Source organism: Siphateles boraxobius, unplaced genomic scaffold, assembly GCF_051911475.1.
Source record: "Siphateles boraxobius isolate OS27281-9 unplaced genomic scaffold, OSU_SipBor_1 46, whole genome shotgun sequence".
Classification (NCBI taxonomy): Eukaryota; Metazoa; Chordata; class Actinopteri; order Cypriniformes; family Leuciscidae; genus Siphateles; species Siphateles boraxobius.
Genome location: NW_027509097.1, coordinates 13827645 through 13847216, shown reverse-complemented (window position 1 = coordinate 13847216; position 19572 = coordinate 13827645). Strand labels below are relative to the sequence as shown.

Below are 19572 nucleotides of genomic sequence, written 5' to 3'. Positions count from 1 at the left end.
TTCTGGCATGCCAAATCACATCAGGCATGCAGTAGCCTATGCTTTTCTTTTCTGTTAAAATTAACAGTGCTTTGTGAATTTACAGTAGATGCTTTCAATAATAAATAATTTATCAGGAGTGTTTATTCTGGGATGTGTAGGTTGTGTTTAGACGTTTTTACCTTGAAAGAATTATGGAAATTTCATGAACGTGTAGTACGTAGTAAAAAAAAAAATCTGTGTAATATTTCATTTTAAATGGAAGTGTATATTCATAGTTTGTTCTGAGATTTGGTTGAAATAATTTCAGATTTGTTTTAATTTATTATCCCTTTTCCCTAAAAATATTGATATGAAAAATCAACTGAAAATATAAATCCTGCAATTTTTTAAATATCGATTTCCCCCTCCCCATCCCTGTTATCAACAACTTTCCCTAAGAGACTTGTGTGTCTCTTGGCTGTCATTTAAATCTCTCGGCCCAATCTTCATTAACAGGCTATCTGAACGTCCTGTCCAATAACCGCTGGAGAGAGCGCTGGTGCCAGCTAAAAGACAACCAGCTGTTGCTGCACAAAGACCGGGCAGATCTGAAGACACACATGGCCTCTCTGCCGCTACGGGGGTGTGAGGTCATTCCAGGGCTGGACTCCAAACATCCCTTCGCCTTCCGTCTGCTGCGCAACGGACAGGAGGTGGCTGTTCTGGAGGTATGGGCCAAGTCCCTCAGCTCTTGCGGGCCAATTAATGTGTCTGAGACAGGACCTCAGGGCAGGGATTAGATGGATGGTTAGGTTGGCTGGCTCTCGTAATGATGTCAGTGGTGTATCATGTGTAGAGTGGATTTGCAGAGATTGCATAGATTAGTGCTTTATATGTCTCATATTCCACTGACACTCATTAATTGCGTCTTCCCTCACTCTTTTCTCCATCAGGCCTCATCCTCTGAGAGTATGGGAAGGTGGTTGGGGGTCTTGCTGGCTGAAACGGGCTCAACTACAGATCCTGCTGCACTGCACTACGATTACATTGACGTAGAGACCACAGCGAATGTCATTCAACTGGCCAAGCAGTCATTTTGGTGAGAAGCCCGTATTGCTAAAAATATTTTTATTAGCATGCTAGTAACTTTTTCCTAACCTTTTTTCAACATGTAGCAGTATTATTTTTCATGTCACATTGTATTGCTCTGCAAGTGAACGCCGTCTTGTGGTGCCATCTCAAAAAGGCACAAAATCCGAGAGTCCGTGGCCATTTTCAAGAAACGGCTGAAGACGCATCTTTTTCGGCAACATGAGATCCATTAATACTAACACTTTTTCTTCTATTCTATATCTATTATCATTACCAAAAAAAAAAAGTACACGTACTGCGTTAGATTAAACTGGGAAGGGTCACAGCACTTGCATATTGTTGTCCTATTGCTAGTTTAACTGCTTCTATTGTTCTCATTTGTAAGTCGCTTTGGATAAAAGCGTCTGCTAAATGAATAAATGTAAATGTAATGTAAATGTATTGCAGACATAGCTTTACAGCCAAGTGAGCTGAGGTAATAAACATGCTCTCTTAAACTTTATTGTACAATATAGCTTTGGAAAGTCTGATTTATTTTTGTTCGTTTGGAGAGAGTTTGTAAATTGAAATATGTTCGTTCTCTTCCTAGAGAAATATTTCTGTCATTTATTTAAATGTCATTATATATACAGTAGTCTATATATATATATATATATATATATATATATATATATATATATATATATACCATTTAAACGTTTTTTTTTTTACAAGAAATTAATACTTTTGTCAACTAAGACGCATTAAATTGAATAAAAAGGACAGTAAAGACTTTTATAATGTTACAAAAGTTTTCTCTAAATGCTCTGCTGTTCTTTTCTTTCTATTCATTTAAGAATCCTAAAAAATGTATCACAGTGTCCAGAAAAATATTAAGCAGTACAACTTTTGGGCAAGTGATATTCTCATTCACTTGCCCCTTCAACAAATGTTAATGTGGAGCCCTGCATTATATCTTAAACAGTGGATATCTTTATCTCATTCCTATTTTAACACTGATAATAATAAGAGATGTTTCTTGAGCAGTAATGCCTGCTAAAAATTGCCATCACAGGAATAAACTACATTTAAAAATATATAACGTTTTTTTTATATATATATATTTTAATTACTGTTCCTACTGCATTTTTGATCAAGTAAATGCAGCCTTTCCAAAAACTTAAATTCTTACAGACCAAACTTTTAAACTGTGATGTATATTTTTAAAATATATTCCCCCTTTTAATAGCTACTGTTTTTTATTTATTTATAGTTGCTTGACTATAGTTTGAAGTACTTGACTCACGAGTGACTTGTAGCTTTTCAAGCTACAGTTTTGAAGTATCTTCCCCAAAGGTACTGTTTAAAGTTAGAGTTGGAGTTCTCTGTGACATTTGTATATGTACAGTTAGTAATGAACGTATGTATGTGTTCTCAGTTTCACCAGTAAGCGTGCAGTTTCTCCAAACCCATACCTGGATAACCCGGTCAATGGTTACGCCTGCCCCTCAGGGGTCGCTCTGCATTATGATGATGTGCCCTGCATCAATGGATCGGTATGCAACTTCACAACCTTTAAATCCATTCAATTCTCGCCTTCATTTCTAATCCTGCCTAACTCCTCTCCGTTCCTGATCCTCCCTAACTTCTCTCTTATATTTCTCTTCTAATCACTTTTCTCTTGCTTGCATGCTTGCGATACGGAAGGTACCAGATGCGCACTACTCCACCCCAGCTTCAGGGGACCGTCGTTGGAAAGAAGAGTCTAATTATGAGAATACAGATCTTTATGAAAACATGCCCTCCCCCAAACTAGCAGCACGCTACTCTCCCAAATCCATCCGCCCGTCATCTTCCACAGGGCATTACAACACACCGCTCTCCACAAAATCTCTGTCCTCTTCCTCCTCTCCCTCAGCTGCTAATACTAAAACTAACCAGGTGACTAACCCAGGCTAACACAGTACAGGGCTTGAGAATAAAGGGTTAGTTTACCCATAATTTACTTACCCTCAAGCCATCCTAGGTGTACATGACTGTCTTCTTTCAGCCAAACACAATCATAGTTATAATAAAAAATATCCTGGCTCTTCCAAGCTTTATTATGGGAGTTTATAGTAACTTTACTAGTAAAGAGATTTTGAAGGCCCCAAAAAAGTGCGTCCATCCATCATCCTTCTGAAGTGAAATGGTGCGTTTCTGTAAGAAAAATATCCATACTTATGACTTTATAAACTAGAATCACTGGCTTCCGTGCGCGAGTCGAGTTCCGGCCGAAGAGTGACCTCTGACCCAACGCATGACAAATTGATGAACGCGGAAGTGCAGAGGATAGAGAAAAACAAAGCACCGGTCACAAATTAAAAGTCTAAAACTGGAATCTTTAAATAGAAATGATGGACAAGTTTGAGCTTGTTACTCTCTACTCTCACCTAAGCTTACACTACTGCTGCATCCTAGGTCATACGCTGAAACTTGACTCTCTCGTGAACGCGCAGACGGACGTTAGCGAAAGCTTCACTTCACTTCAGAAGGCCTTTATTAACATCCTGGAGTCATATGGATTACTTTTATGACGGATGATGTGCTTTTTTGGGCTTCAAAATCTCAGTTGCTATTCACTCCCATTATAAAGCTTGCAAGAGCCAGGATATTTTTTAACATAACTCCGACTGTGTTTGGCTGAAAGAAGAAAGTCACATACACAAAGGATGGCTTATGGGTGAGTAAATTATGGGATAATAAAAATTTTTAGGTGAACTTTTATTTTTACTGAAGTAATATTCTTATCAGTGTTCTATCAGTCAATACTTAAATTTGTGATATTTGCCCTCTTAAATGGATTTACAGGAAATGTTTTACCTTTTATAATTAAATTTTTCTTATTAAATGTTTGCTTTATCTTTCATGTCAAATTCTTAAATTTTATCAATAAATTACTTAATAAGACACTAAAGGGCTATTACCAATCAAATGATTGTATCAACATCTTCCACTGCAGAGGAAACAAGCTGCATCTGAATTTATTTAAACAGACTGTTTATGAATACATTTACACTACAAATTTATAAGCGCATAAATAATGCTATGAAATTAATGTTTTAAATATTTATATATACTGTGTGTATATATACACACACACACACACACACACACACACACAAACACACACACACACACAAAAAACACACAAATATGAAATGTCGGGAAAAAATGCAATTATACTTTTAATTATAAATCTAAACCGCAATAGTTAATGGCAAGTTACTGTCTTAATGAGTGAGTTATTGAGTCCTTCATTCATCCATTTAAACAATTTGTTAAACAACTGATTCATTCAAGAATGAAGCAAGTGCAAGCCTCAACTGGCTCAACCTTGTTACCACCAGTCAAATCAGAATCATTCTCATATATTTGGTGGCCCAAGTTTCGGTGCTTCCCTAATTATTTTTTGTTATTGATATTTTATTCAGTCTACTTGTCCAGTTGGGCAAATCAAATTCTCATTCAGTTGCCCCTTCAACAAGCACACAAGCGTTAGCGTGGAGCCCTGCAGTATATATTAAACAGTGGATATCTTTATCTCATTCCAATTTTAAGATAATATTATTACCAAACATAGAATGGCAATAAACACAGTGTGCTGCTTGCATAGTGCATGCTTAATGGACCACCCTGCTCCAGAAATGACTGCTTTTGATCTATATAATACCCATGTCTGCGTGGCCTTGACCTTGAATTTGATAGTACGGGGATAGAAAAAAGGGTTTCTGCCAGCTTATAGTATAACTAAAATAAAATGTCCCCTCTAGCAACATGTGTGGTCCAATAGATGTGGTTTGCAGAAGAAACCTTTGTTAAAGTATCTGTATGAAGTAGTAATCTTAGAACTAAATCACAAATCACATACTTAAAATGTAACAGTGTTGACAGCAACATTAAAGTTCCTATTTATCAGTTTGTTAGTAGCCCACGTATCAATTTGACCTTTTTTGTGTTCAAAAGCTCAAATTTGACCTTTTTTTTGTGTTCAAAAGCTCTCATATGTTTCTTTCTTCCAATCAGCTGAAAGTAAAGAAAGGCCTGATCACCAATGGGTTCGCTGCAAAGCAGAAGTTGGACAAGAACCAGCCCAAAAAGGCCAATGGAATTAGCAGCACTCTGCCTGTGAAACGCAACAACTCTAGTAAGAGATTTACGAGTGCACATCTGAAAGATAATCATTAAATGAGCTCTTCCTTTTTTATAAGTGGACATTCGCTGAAACAAAACTAAGCAGACATTAAGTCTGCATCCATTATCCTAGCTATTACACCACTAATTTCTTTCAAGGAAAAAGAAGCCACACAAATTTGTGGAGAATGCCGGTATGTGGAAATTGCAGTGCTGTTAGACAGCACTGGATCTGTTGACATGCTCTTTTGTAAACTCAATCACTCCAAATTCCATTTCAGATAGTCAGTTATTCAGTCACAGACATCGTAACTATCCAGTGGCCATTTACGTGGACTCGCAAATATTTGAATTTGGTACACTGTACATTCTGCCTGCCTTTTAATCTGCGTTTGTGGTCTCTGAGGCATTTAATGCCATAAAAAAGTCTGAATCCAAACGTTTAAAATGGAGATATTTTATAATGGTTTACTTTAATTATAATGCATCATTAACCTTCACAGGTGTGGATCAGTATAAGTACGGGAAAAACAGAGTGGAGGCAGATGCCAAGAAACTCCAAACAAAAGAGGATGAGCTGATGAAGAGGAAGCAGGATATTCGAAACCGCCTGACCCAGCTGAAAAAAGAGAGGATAGACCTCCGCACTGCTATAGAGAACAACACAGGTGAGGATATGGCATTTGAGTTTGATTGAATCTGTGTTAGTGTCAGTGACAAACTAGTGTTACGAAAAAGACTATAAAAGTCTATTTTAAAAAAGTTTGTAGAAATTAGCTCTTTGTATTCATGTTATTTTCATGTTTACAACATTTTCAAGAAAAGTTTCAAACTCTAAAATTTTGATTTAACCATCAAGTGAAAAGTAAACAAACATAGCTTCCTTATACACTACCGTGCAAAAGTTTGGGGTCAATACGATTTTTTTTTAAGAAGTTAGTATTTTTACTCACCAAGGCTCAAAGGATCAAAAGTGACAGTAAAGACATTTATAATGTTGCAAAAGATCATTGATGACATCATTTTTTACAGAACTGCTTTATAGATGAAATTACAGGTTTCAGTTTACAACAGAACTGAATTAACACTAAACTGACTTCAGCTGAAATCCATCGTTTTCCTGTTATCACTGTAAAGCTGCTTTGAAACGATCTGAATTTTATGAAGCGCTATATAAATAAAGGTGACTTGACTTTTGAACTTTCTATTCATAAAAAATCCTGAAAATAAATGTATCACAGTTGCCACAAAAAATATTAAGCAACACAACTGTTTTCAACATTGATAATTATAATAAATGACCCCAAACTTTTAAACTTTTAAAATGACTCTCCTCATAAGTCGTACCCCATTTGATTCGACACACAAATGTTTATAAGATGTTTTGCCATGTGACTTTAAATTCAGCAGCAGAAAATGAGATGCAGCATTTCTGCAAATTGTCTCTTAAATGACAGCTATGACCTCACCCTCTGTTTATACCACCCAGGCAAGCGTTCTCAGGCATCTTTAACAGAAAGACTTAAGAAAGTGGAGGATGAATGCAAACTGAAAGAGGATGAACGAGTCAGTCTGGAGCTGGAACTGACGGAGGTGAAGGAGAGTCTGAAGAAAGCACTGAATGGTGGCGTCACCCTCGGCCTGACCATTGAACCCAAAATGGGCAGCTCCAGCCCACAGGTCTGGAAAAACAGCAACAATTTCTCCAATATAGACATGATGTAATACTAACTGTAGGTTTGTGTCGCGCTCAGTTCTTGGTGATAAAGAAAAGCAAGTATCAAAATGCCTCTTCTGTCTTTAGTCTCCAGTGTTAATGAGGCGAACGGTGGACAACTCGCCCATCTCCAGCTGTGACACCAGTGACACTGAGACCTGCTCTCTGCCAGTCAACAGCGCGTCTCTGCTACGCCGCCAGACACAACAGAAAGCCTCACCTGTGCGAGGACACGTCCTCCGGAAAGCCAAGGTCAGTAACTACATAACGCCTATTTTACACCGCACATATGTGATAAAAGCATGAGCCTCCAATTGCATTTACTTAAGAATGTTTACAGTGCATATATTTTCCCCTATGAACTCAATCTGTATTCTTTTTTTTTGTTGCAGGAATGGGAGATGAAATCTGGCACATAAGTTCTTTTCCTCCAACTTTTCACTTTCATTATATCTATTTATTTAATTTTGTCCATATATGAGTGATGTTGAAATTGAATTGACTGAACCATAGACACTATTTTCCAGAACGAATTCTGGAAGACTTTGACTGAGTCCGGTGCCGTTTTATCATTATAGCACTATCATTGGACTTTGGTCTGACTAGAGCTATTAATTTACATTTACATGTATTGGGTTTATTCAAAGTGACTTACAAATCAAGGGCCAACAGCAGTGCCACAATGCCAAATTTCAGTAGTAAACTATAACAATACAAAAACACTACCGTTCAAAAGCTTGGGGTCAGTAATATTTGTTTTTATTTTTAAAGAAATTAATACTTTCATTCAGCAAGGATGCATACAATTGATCGAAAGTGACAGTTAAGACATTTATAATGTTACAAAAGGTTCCTAAAAAAATGTAGCAGTTTCCACAATAATCAACATTGATTATAATAAGAAATGTTTATTTAGCACCAAATCAGAATATTAGAACGATTTCTGAAGGATCATGTGACACTGAAGACTGGAGTAACGATGCTGCAAATTCAGCTTTGAAACCACAGGAATAAACGTCATTTTAAAATATATTGAAAGAGAAAACTGTTATTCTATATTGTAATAACATTTCATAATATTACTGTTTTTACTGTGTTTTAGATTAAATAAATGCAGCCTTGCAGCAGAAGAGATTTCTTTGTTATCATGACATGAACACAGAACATGTCAGATTATGGTCCATAACTTACAATCTAAATATTATGCGCGCAAAGCTCACTGGTCTCAGTAGGTTATCACTTAAAAGTCTTAAGTCTGTTTATTTCTTCAACAAGAAGCCATTAATGGAAGACGAAATCTCCAAGTATTTATTTGTAAATGTTTAAGTAAATATAAGCTTTTCTGTGTTTTGTCTGTTGATGTTTAGTAATGACTTTCATTTGGCTTCACACTAGTTTGTAGAGAGCAGCTATGTCTTAAGATAAATGTAAATTACAGAACGTGATCACTCAAAGCTTGTTCTTTTCAGAAAAAAAGTGTAATCTGTATGAAAGTATTTTACCAGCGTTGTCGTCTCCTCCTCAGTGTCTGGCCCATTATTTTCAATCCAGTGGTCAGGCCAAACTTCTGGCTATGGTAACAGCAGCCCATGGGGAACAGGGCAGCTCAGGCCAGGGTGTGGTCCTCTGTTGGCCGACTGCTCTGGAAACTGGGTCTGAAAGTACAGCACTTCCCCTCCACCGAACACACTGTATCCACTGCACTGAAACTGCAATGCGTCATACACTGACAGTTAAACATGCACTGTATGCTGGCACAAAGAAGCGTGCATACAGTATGTGAAGTTTCATTCAGTTGTTATTTGTGCATGTGCAGGTGTAAGAGTTCGTAAGTAATCTGTTTGCTTCCAAAAAGCAAATGTTTGGTTGAACAAAAGAATGAAAAGTTCAGGCTATAGCATCCTGATTTGTTTTGACCACTCAAAAGTCCAGTCACCTGACATACTGAAAATGGTGCTTTTAAGCAATGCTCACTCCTAATTCAGCCAGATCATGGAGTCTCGGTGCTTAATTTAGATATTAATGTTCAAGGCACATTTATAACTCTTTGTTTATTGTGCAAAGTTCAGCTTTTGATTTGAGGCTACATATTTTCAAGCTACGCTACACGCCGGGTCCTCTGTAAATATAATTGTACGTTTTCTACTTGGGGGCCCATAGGTCTTTAGAGCTTTTCTTTATCCAGTCATTTTGTAAGGGTCAGCTCAGGATGAAACCTTGGTATGTAGAGAAATCTCTTTAGAAGTTATCTTTGTCTCCAGTTCAAAGTAGATGGGATGCTTCAATCTTTCTGCACAACTGCTTATTCTTTGGTCAGGGTGATTTACTGATTTGACACAGTAAAACTGTAAAATAAAACCTTTAGGTTGAGTCCGCTTTCAGCCTCACTTTGCAGAAATAAAGGAAAGTGGAATGTGAACAGTTTTGCTTTAAATGTCATTTTGCTTTGAGGGTTGGAGTAAAGACTGAATTGTTTGTTTTGCACCTTATGTATTACTCAGTTTTATTTTGCTGATGACTGTTGTCAACTTGGCAACAAAAGGACTGTACATAGAAATAAACTGCTTTTAAAAATGTGCTTGTGTGTGTGACTTTGTATCACTCTGTATTATTCACTGTAAATGCCGCGATAGACCACAGCTGGAAACATTTTCGGTAACACTTTACAATAAGGTCTCATTAGTTAACATTATTTAATGTATTGACTAACATGAACTAACAATGAGGAATACATTTGTTTCAGTATTTATTAATATTTGTTAATGTTAGTTAATAAAAATCCAGTTCATTGTTTGTTCATGTTAGTTCACAGTGCATTAACTAATGTTAACACATACAACTTTTAATTTTAATAATGTATTAGTAAATGTTGAAATAACATGAACTAAGATTAATAAATGCTGTAGAAGTGCAGTTCATTATTAGTTCATGTTAACAAAATGTAGTTAACTAATGAAACCTTATTGTAGTGTTACCACATTTTCAAATTTATGAAACAATAGGCTATAGCCTAGTAGTCCCAATGACCTTGGGCCTCATGTACAAATTTCACATTAAAGTTTGCATACGCACAAAAGTTTTCAGATTTATTATAGAACCATACGACACAAAGAAAGATTGTCCGTAGGCAGTAGGCTACATGCATCTCCTCCCCGAAATTACTATATGGAGCTTAAAACGCCTAGTTTTACTCTGCATGACGTCATCTGCATAATTGCCATATGCATATTCCCATCTACGTGATTCTTTTCTTCAAGCATTTAATAATAATATATATATAAATTATCTACGTGATACCACGTTTAACGGCAGGCTACAAGACATTACGAAAATATGAGATACAGGCTATAAATGCAATATCCCGATATGTGCCTGGAAAATTGCCTGCGCACATTTCAATTCTATTTTTGTGCAGATAAAACGTTTATACATCAGGCAGGCGCCATGGTACTCATCATAGTCTGTGGTTTCACGCCAATATAGGCCTATTGATTAAAAATTAACAGAGCCTGAATTTTGCTAAGACTTTATTTCAAAACTATCTAGTCACAGAGTCTAATAAAATAAGGAAGATGTAAAGTTTCCTTTTATCAGATTCTGGCGTCATTAAATCCAGTGGGTGACTCACACAGAACACTGGCGACCTCATGCGTACGCAGATCAAACAAACAAAATAACTCGATTTCGAACACATTTCGATTTGTGTAAAAACAATTCTCATATTTTAACTCCTTACTGTGTATTTTTATTTCAACTGCAGTTAAAGTTTCTCACTCACTGGCAATGATTGTTCAAGTGCATAATATTCAGATATCTCCAGTGTTGCCAACTATTTTCAGAGGAAAGTAGCTAACGCCTTCCCTAGAAGTCGCTAAATGTCGCTAGATGACGCCATACGTCAATTAGCATATTCGTGACGTCATCGCGTCGTACTTGCGTTCTGCTTGTCTAATATGTTTTCTCTATAAATTAATGCTCAGCTCACATACTGTATTTAATATATTATTATATAATCACTCTATATGGCTCTGGACGTAGCTAGAGTGAGTGACTTTGATTTTCAAATATAGAGTAGTTTTTAAATAAAGATTTTTTGTAAAAAAAAAAAAAAAGAAATATCGGAGGATTTACATTTGAATGTTAGGAACAACATTTTGAAATTAACTAATTAAACGATTGAAGGCTTAGTAAATTATAATGTATAAATGTCTGCAAATAGATGGAAAACCTCCGCTAGAGGGCAGAACTGTATTTCTCAAATGTTTACCACCATCGAGAGATTTTCCCGAAGAAGAGAGATACGTTAGCCCTTGAATAATAGTTTTCTCCTTCCATTTTAATATTTTATTTACATCGACAGTATTTTTTAGCACGCAGTAGCATTTTCCGGTAAAGATGAATGAGGATATTTTGACCACTCTGAAAATACTGATCATCGGAGAAAGCGGGGTGGGCAAATCCAGGTATGAGACTTAAGAGCCTTAAAGTTTACAGATGTCAGCTAATAGAATAACAGCAACAACAACCCACACACTGCACGAGCTGCTTATTGAAACAATCTCACCTAGCTTGAGATCTCTAGCTTATTAAAGCAATCTCACCTAGCTTTAGATCTCTAGCTTATTAAAACAATCTCACCTTCTTCTCAAATTCCCATTACACATATAACACACACACACACACACATATATATATATATATATATATATATATATATATATATATATATATATATATATATATATATGCAGATGTGTGCAACTTTGTAAATAGTAAAGTCTCTTTTGAAATGCTTTATACTAAGCTGCCAACCACATTTCATTTCCCCTCTTCTCTCTCTCAGTCTTCTTTTAAGATTTACAGATGATACGTTTGATCCAGAAATTGGTGCAACAATTGGTAAGTGTAAAGTCATATATGACTATAAATAAGGTAATGATGATAGAGGCTCAGCACATATAAAAACAGAGGTTTAAACACAGCAGTGTTCTCATCCTTTGTAGCTAAAAACACACAGGTGCTTTGCTTTACTGTGCTTTAATTGTCATGTAGTTCTGTATATGTGTTATGAATCGTTTACAAATCACAGACTTGTTTGTGCTTTGCATGAAGAGTTTCTTGGTATTTCATTTTGTTTAATTGCGTTTCTTTATAATGTAATGAAAACAATTTCCCCCAAGCAATTCTCTGCTGGTCTTACTTGAAAAACTGCTTTGCTGGCATTGTTGAAATTCTGGAACTAAAAGTAAAATTTTAAATATTGAGAAAAGTATATTTATGCTTGTCAAATCCTGTTTTAACAACTACACTTATCACTAGTGTCTTTACAATGAAGATCAATGTATGGTTCTTACCTTATATGTGGTGGAAATGAATGGTTTGTCAAAGCCGTGGCCGTCACTTTGACACATTTAGGTTGACGTGTGTTGGTGTGACTGCCGTTTTCTTTTCAACGCCCCCCAATCCAAACCAAACCACAGTCCAGATCTCCTTCTTTGGCTTCCTCTGGTAAATCTGTCAGTGCTGTGCTGAAATGCAGGAGTATTTCATGCCTCCAGATCTTTCATTCACAGAGTGCTGAGAGATTTATTCCCCTGTCAACTTTACACATACTTTCATTTTTCTTTTTCTGAATGTAAATCACTTATGTTTGTAAGTGATGTGGCTTTGTTGAATGATGAGACAGGTGGTCGAGTCGTCCTATTTTCTTTTTTATCAGTACGCAATAAACCCACAATTCCCCATTCAGCTGTAAATTCTGGTCTTTCTAACTTTAGTCTCTCTGGGCTTGTTGCCTGACAAATATCTGGGTCCATCAAAAATTAAATCTGCCTCACTAAATATGTATGGTTTTACCATAAACTCATAAAGCATCTGGACTGTATTTCCATATATATATTTGAATTGTTTTAGAAATATTTTATCTGTGACACTGTCCAAGTTTACTAATGTGTCTGTTTCACACACACATAAACAACATTTTTTTCAATGTGTTTTAAACTTACATTTATTTTCCATTTAGGTGTTGATTTTAAGGTAAAAACCCTGGCTGTGGATGGAAACCGAGCAAAGCTAGCAATATGGGTGAGTAGTCAACTATGTGTTATCTCTCTGTCTTCTAAGTTTAGAGGAGCACTGATTTATGTTTTGGGTAGGTTAACTATTTTTCCACTCTTTTTGATTGTTAGTTAGACATATTTATTCTCCAGGAAAACAGGTATTAGTTTGGACATTACTGAATGGGACATACATGTATAAACGGTTGGCTGTGTTTCACTAACATACCACAAGATGACAGTCTTGTTCCTTCCTTCATTCCCTAAAGGAAGTCTACTCTTTTCTTTTTTTTATAACACCATTTCACTTGAAAGCTGATTTTGTTTAATGTTTACAGGACACCGCAGGTCAGGAACGTTTTCGAACTTTAACACCCAGTTACTACAGAGGAGCTCAGGGTGTCATTCTGGGTAAGCAAGCATGAACAAAACTGTTTTTTTTTTCACTACTACACAATTTTAAAAAACATGAAAACTTTATACTGCTTTATATTGAGTGTTTATGTAACCAGCACAATTACATTCTGATGAAATGGAATGATGTCAAATGTTGTAATTTATATTTGTCTGATTTAAGCATAGATCTAATTGAATGTTTAATTAACTATCGACTATTTAATGTCATATTGTCATATTTTGTCTTTTTAGTGTATGATGTCACTAGGCGGGAGACTTTTGCTAAGCTGGAGAATTGGTTGACTGAGCTGGACACATACTGTACAAGAAATGACCTTGTCAAGATGCTTGTGGGTAACAAAATTGATAAGGTAAGTTACTCTTTATGCATTTTAGTTTTTTATATAGCTAATACAGACTTTCAATATATTGTCATATATTGTCCTTTTGGTCTTTAAAACACCTGCCTGCATAGACAGATCTGCTCTGTGTTTGCTATTTCAGCTTCATTTCTACACTGCTCTATATGTATCTACAGAAAAGTAATAGTTAACCTGGATTAAATAATGGACATGGAAAAGCCCTTCCAGTATTTGTAACTCTAATAAATAACAATGACTGATTTTTCTCTCTTTGTGCAGGAAGACCGTGAGATAGAGCGAGATGAGGGTCTGAAGTTCGCTAGAAAACATTCCATGCTTTTCATAGGTGAGTTGTCACTAGGATGTTCCCTTCATACTGTGATGAATTACTCATGAACCCTCATTTACTAAAACATTAGCTTTTAGTAGGAATACATTGCCCTTTTACTTTGGTTTCAGTTCACATATTTCATTTCAAGATTCATCACCTTCACACATGGAAAAATCTGACTTTTGACGTAAGTTAGTTTATTCAATGGCCGTAATACACACAGGTTACTATTTTTAAACACTTGGGCCCATTTGCTAAAAACAAAGATTATGTTATTTAATTGAAAGATGGATTATTTGTATAAATTGAGCATTCATTTATTATGACAGTAAATTTAAGTCAGACTTTTCAATGGTTCTGATTTATTTCTCATTTGAGCTTGTGTAATCGTAACAGTCTTGTATATGTATTTGTGGGTGACGTCCTGCATTCTTCTGCGCTGTGGGTTTGGTTTGTAAGTCATGTGACATGCCTCATGAGTGGGTATGTAAGCAGTAATCTGTCTGAATTAGCCGTGAAGTCCTCACACCAAATGAAATCTGCAGATGGACAATATGGCTTCAGCCCATGTGCTGGAGTCCAATGCTTCTTTTTTTCAAATTTAATGTTTCCTATCCCCTTCTGTTTTTTACTGACTTTTAATATTAAAAACCAAGTGTTTCTTGCACACCATACCTAAAGTTTGGAGTCAGTTAGATTAGTTTTAATGAAAATGTGTTGAACCCTTTTGTTCAGCAAGTATTAAAGTGTTTAAAATTAACATTGTATCTATTTCAAATAAATGCTGTTCTTTTGAACATTTATTCATCAAAGAATCCTAAAAATATATCATGGTTTCCACAAACATATTAAGCAGCACGACTGTTTGCAACATTGATAATAATAGGACATTTTTCACCACTAAATCAGCATATTAAAATTATTTTAGAATGAAAATTCTTCATCTTTGTCATCAAAGGAATAAATTACATCCAAATTTTTTTTATTGAAACAGAAAACAGTTATTTTACTATTTAACAGTAGTACTTTTATACTTATTAGTATTATTATTTTTTTTATCAAATAACTGCAGCCTTGGTGAGCATAAGAGACTTCTTTCAAAAACATAAAAAAAACTTAGACCAAAACTTTTAAACAATGTGTGTGTGCGCACATATATATATATATATTATATATATATATATATATATATATATATATATATATATATATATATATATATATATATATATATATATATATATATATATATATATATAAATTGCTAATCTGTATGTTACAGTATATTTTATACTTTTTTTACAGTGTCAAATTCTATTTTGGAGTGACAATCATAAAATGGATTTATTATGGACTTATATCTCTGCTGGTGCCTTTGACGTCACAACTCAGGATAGTAGCTAGTTGAAGTTTTTGTGGTGATATTCAATCAGCATTATCATGATGTCATTTTTCTGTGGCTCCTTAGTGGTTGGTCTCATGTCATAGATTTCTCCAGGTGATATAGTGTGTGTAGTGTTTGTACACTTGTCTCTCTCTCTCTCTCTCTCTCTCTCTCTCTCTCTCTCTCTCATGCAGAGGCCAGTGCTAAGACAAGGGATGGTGTTCAATGTGCATTTGAGGAGCTGGTGGAGAAAATCCTGCAGACTCCTGGCTTGTGGGAGAGCGTGCACAAGACAAGAGGAGTTGCCCTGTCTGAACTCTCTCAAACTGGTCAAGGAGGCTGTGGGGGATATTGCTCACTTCTCTAACCCACAAACTGGTGTCTAAACAGTGCAGGTTAGATTAGTTAACACACACACACACACACACACACACACACACACATACACAAGCAAAGTGTCATAAGAAAACAGTCATATCACATGCTTAAAGCATTGATCATTTGACAGAGCGACACATACTAGGATGCTGGCTGGAAAACTTTATAAGCCTTAGAGGGACCTTTGCCTTTTTTGGGGGGGATGAAATTCATTGAAAGAACTCTATTGATGTCATGCTCATCGTTTGTATTCAGGAGGGGGATGAAAAAGCTTGATTACTCCATTATACCTCAGATCAGTTTGCTGTTTGGTTTGTATGTTTCTCACAATGTTTTACTTTGTTTTGTCCCAGTGCCTGTGTTTCTTATTTAGTGAGAGGTAAACACTCATCAGTCTAACTCGACCTTTCAAACTGCTGGAATGAGACCTCAGTAGAACACAGATTTCCATCAACATGCCCTCGCTTGATGTCTGCAACATGCGGAACACCGTTCTGTCTTTATCTGTCTATCTTTGCATCCCACTTTTTCCTACTGTCAGTCACTTGTTAACTCTCTTTCCTCTCTCTCGCTACATGTATCTGTCTTCAATTCAGTTCTATCAGTTCTGTCTCTGTTTCTCCACGTCCCTCAGTCTCTTCAGAATAATAGAGTTACCAAGGTTTTGGATCTGCGTTTTACTACTTTTATTGACTTGGACCGCCCACTTAAAAACATGTTTTTGAAGGGTTTATAAATCAAACAGATTGGGACAATGAATCTCTATAACACACATAAAAACAGGGTAAAAAATAACTAGAATAGAGAGGAATCGATGAAAAAGGTTCATTTTCTTTCTGTTCGCCTGCAGACTCATGGACAGTGTAACACTTACTGTTCCGACATGTCTGTCCATCTCAGAGAAAGGAAAAAATGTTTAAAAATCCTTCGGGTGAGTCATTGGGGTGTGACTATAGATGGCTGGTTTTCACACACACACACACACACACACACAAATGGAACAAAAGAACAAATTTAGAAATAATAAATGTTCCCCCCAAAAATGTATGACGCTTAATAGTGATGCCAAATGAATATTTCCATTCTCCTGGTTTAATCTGGACTATGGACTATTCGATCTGGACTATTTAGTCTGTTCTGTTTGTTTTAGAGAAACATCCAGGGGGTCCCAGATGTCTAGTCTTGTATTCATTGCTTAAAAACTGGGTGGTAAAGTCCTCAGTTTCAGAAAGTGTGTGGCACATGTGGAAGGAAACGCTGGGTTTGTATGTACACCCACAGAGAATTCCTAATTTTAAGCATTTATGCATTCCTTTTTATTTGTTTTTTTTTTAAAAATGCTGATTATTAGAAAATTATATATGTGCATGCAATGATGTCTTCTGTCTTTTAGGACAGTTATATGTAATAGTGTATTTTTTAACCATTCACTACATATCAAAATCCTCCCATATGAGTTAATTGATTTGAGGACTTTAATTTTCAATTAATCACATTTCTCTGTTTTATAGATATTTGTATGTAAGTTATTGCTATTCAGCACTAAATCCAAAAACTATAATACACAAGAATGCATTTACGCATTATTGCATACTGTTATTGCACATGAATTGCTGTATGTAAATATTTGCAAAAAATGCTCATAAATACATTGTAATGTTGATGTTTGACTCTCCTCACTATAATGCTGAACTTGAAATGACGATATTTTGTCTTTGAATACTCCTCTCTCTTTCTCTTTCACTTTCTCTCATACCTTTTCCAGCAGTGAGTTCTTGTTAAATATGACCCACCACAGGAATGTATCTCCAGGCCTCTGTGATTTCACCGTTTCCCGTTACATTTCTGTGTGAACGCTGTAGTGACTGAAGTGTTTGCTTATTCACATGTTCAGACGGCATCTTTATATGGTTTCTGCACCCGTCCGATGTGATGAAGCCAAACTATTGTATTTGGACAGAGAGGCAGGTCCGGTAACCATAGTGATTACAGGTTTTTCACCGTGGATGTGTCTTCAGAGCCGTTTGACCAAGAGGTGTGTAATTCCTAGTTGAAAAATGAAGGCATAGGTGAAAAATCTTCTTGGATTAAATTCACATTTTGAAGAAAGCATGTGTCGATCATACATTAATGGCGATTTGTGGTGTCCATACGGTATTGTCCTCATATGACATGCGGTCCATTCTATAGTCCTGTAATTCAGTATGTTATATTTCCTCCAGAGTCTTCCCTAAATGCTTCCACCTGCCAGTTTCACCTTTCTCTTGGATCAGGAACGGATATTCCAGGCGCAATATTATAATTGCATAATATAATACTGAGGCCTAATTACGCTGCTGGTTAGGGTAGTTTAAAAGCCTGGTTTGGACCAGTATTCTGGGGATCAGTAATCAAATTTTTACTTTTGCAGGTGACCATCCCTTTTGGTCTTTTCAGGTCGAGCATATTTATCGACTTTGGTTTGGATTCTTAGGGCCTTGTCTTGAGTTTTTAACTTTGCATTTATTTCTGGCTGCCTCAACAGTCAGGCTATGTAATGTTGTTGTTTTTTTGCATGATCAACACTTATTTTAGGGAGAAATCTGTGGAATTTCATGGAAAGAGTTTGTAAATTCCCAGAGCTGGGAATACTACACTCTTAATTTGATCTGCATTTAACAAATAAAGAGTTAAGGAATGCTAACTTAAAAATGAAAATTCTGTCTTAATTTACTCACCCTCAAGTTTTTTCAAACCTGTAGCCTATTCTTTCTTCTGCTCGACACTGGAAAATATTTTGAAGAAAGTCAGTAACCCGGCAGTTGATGGACCCCATTGACTTCCATTGTAAATGGGGTCCATCAACTGTTTACCGACTGTAGCAAGGCAAGTAATTCAGGGAAGAAGGAGGCAGGAACCGGCGAACGTTCAAACAAACTTTAATAGGGAACAAATACAACAAGAGACAGTAACCCCTCACGGATTAAAGTATAGCGTAGACAAAATATAACGTAAAAGTCCAGGTCTGGATTTCTCGTCCTTCACTGTAGTCACTCCTCCTTTAATGCTTCTGTAGCTCCTCCTTGAGATGAGGCCTGAGCGGCGCACACTCGCGCAGGTGTTGCTCCTTAGTAATCACACCACCTCACCGGCCCTCAGCCTCGTCCTGCTTGCCACACCGACATTCTTCAAAATACCTTCCTTTGTGTTCATCAGAAGAAAGAAATTCATACAGGCTTGAAGCAGCTTGAGGGAAAGTAAATGATAGAATTTTCCTTCTTAAGTGAACTATTCATTTAGGGTGCTGAAGATACTGTAAATGACTGGCAGTCAGTTTAATTGTTCTAGTTTTTTGTCTTTTGACAAAAATATCCCTTCAATTTAGCCAATATTCTGTCATTTCCACAAAATTCAATGTAGTCTGTTTTAGTCTGACTAAATTTGCATCTTAATTGCATCATTTTGTGCAGTAGCAAGTGTAAATATGTAATCAATCTCATATCATGTAGGCTATAGTTTGTGTTTGGGTAAGTTAACCCACTAACAAAGAGTTCAGTTTACCATTCTTTATTCACTGTTGCCTCAGCTCCAGCAGTTCAATCCCCTACATTATTGATAATCATTCTTTCTAGATTTTTCTTCAGCAAGAAACATTGTTAGTTTATTGTTAATAGTGTTTGTTTTTCTCATCACATATATATTTTTCTTTTAATATACGTTAACTGTTTATCAAGGACAATTTTTGTCAGTAATTTAGCTGGTGA

General features: G+C 36.0%; 2 protein-coding genes across 7 annotated transcripts in view; both read left to right on the top strand.

The window, feature by feature from the left end:
* The window catches only part of afap1 (actin filament associated protein 1), a 69211-nt gene extending 59715 nt beyond the window's left edge, over positions 1–9496 (top strand). For 4 of the 5 annotated variants that reach the window (XM_077200951.1, XM_077200950.1, XM_077200952.1 and 1 more), the window contains exons 10-17: positions 478–689; positions 915–1060; positions 2471–2588; positions 5098–5218; positions 5709–5873; positions 6695–6885; positions 7010–7174; positions 7315–9496. In XM_077200951.1, coding sequence (XP_077057066.1) covers positions 478–689; positions 915–1060; positions 2471–2588; positions 5098–5218; positions 5709–5873; positions 6695–6885; positions 7010–7174; positions 7315–7341 — 1145 coding nt within the window. In that variant the 3' untranslated portion in view covers positions 7342–9496. Of the gene's footprint in view, positions 1–477; positions 690–914; positions 1061–2470; positions 2589–2739; positions 2974–5097; positions 5219–5708; positions 5874–6694; positions 6886–7009; positions 7175–7314 lie in introns of all 5 variants that reach the window. The other variant, XM_077200954.1, reaches the window with a different exon arrangement.
* Positions 9497–11154: 1658 nt separating this feature from the next.
* Positions 11155–17490, top strand: rab18a (RAB18A, member RAS oncogene family). Of its 2 annotated transcripts, XM_077200959.1 has the most exons (8): positions 11168–11385; positions 11766–11821; positions 12945–13006; positions 13317–13389; positions 13627–13745; positions 14016–14082; positions 15646–15846; positions 16183–17490. In XM_077200959.1, the coding sequence occupies exons 1-7, from the start codon at positions 11318–11320 to the stop codon at positions 15816–15818; spliced, it is 618 nt and encodes a 205-aa protein (XP_077057074.1). In that variant the 5' UTR covers positions 11168–11317; the 3' UTR covers positions 15819–15846; positions 16183–17490. The 2 variants fall into 2 exon arrangements, with proteins under 2 accessions (XP_077057073.1, XP_077057074.1); XM_077200958.1 differs by having other exon boundaries at positions 11155–11385; positions 15646–17490.
* Positions 17491–19572: the final 2082 nt, after the last annotated feature.

Coding starts and splice junctions, on each gene's coding strand:
- rab18a (XM_077200958.1), top strand. CDS start 11,318: ATGAATGAGGATATTTTGACCACTCTGAAAATACTGATCATCGGAGAA. Junction 11,386..11,765: donor AGCGGGGTGGGCAAATCCAG/GTATGAGACTTA, acceptor TCTCTCTCTCAG/TCTTCTTTTAAGATTTACAG. Junction 13,746..14,015: donor TGGGTAACAAAATTGATAAG/GTAAGTTACTCT, acceptor CTCTTTGTGCAG/GAAGACCGTGAGATAGAGCG.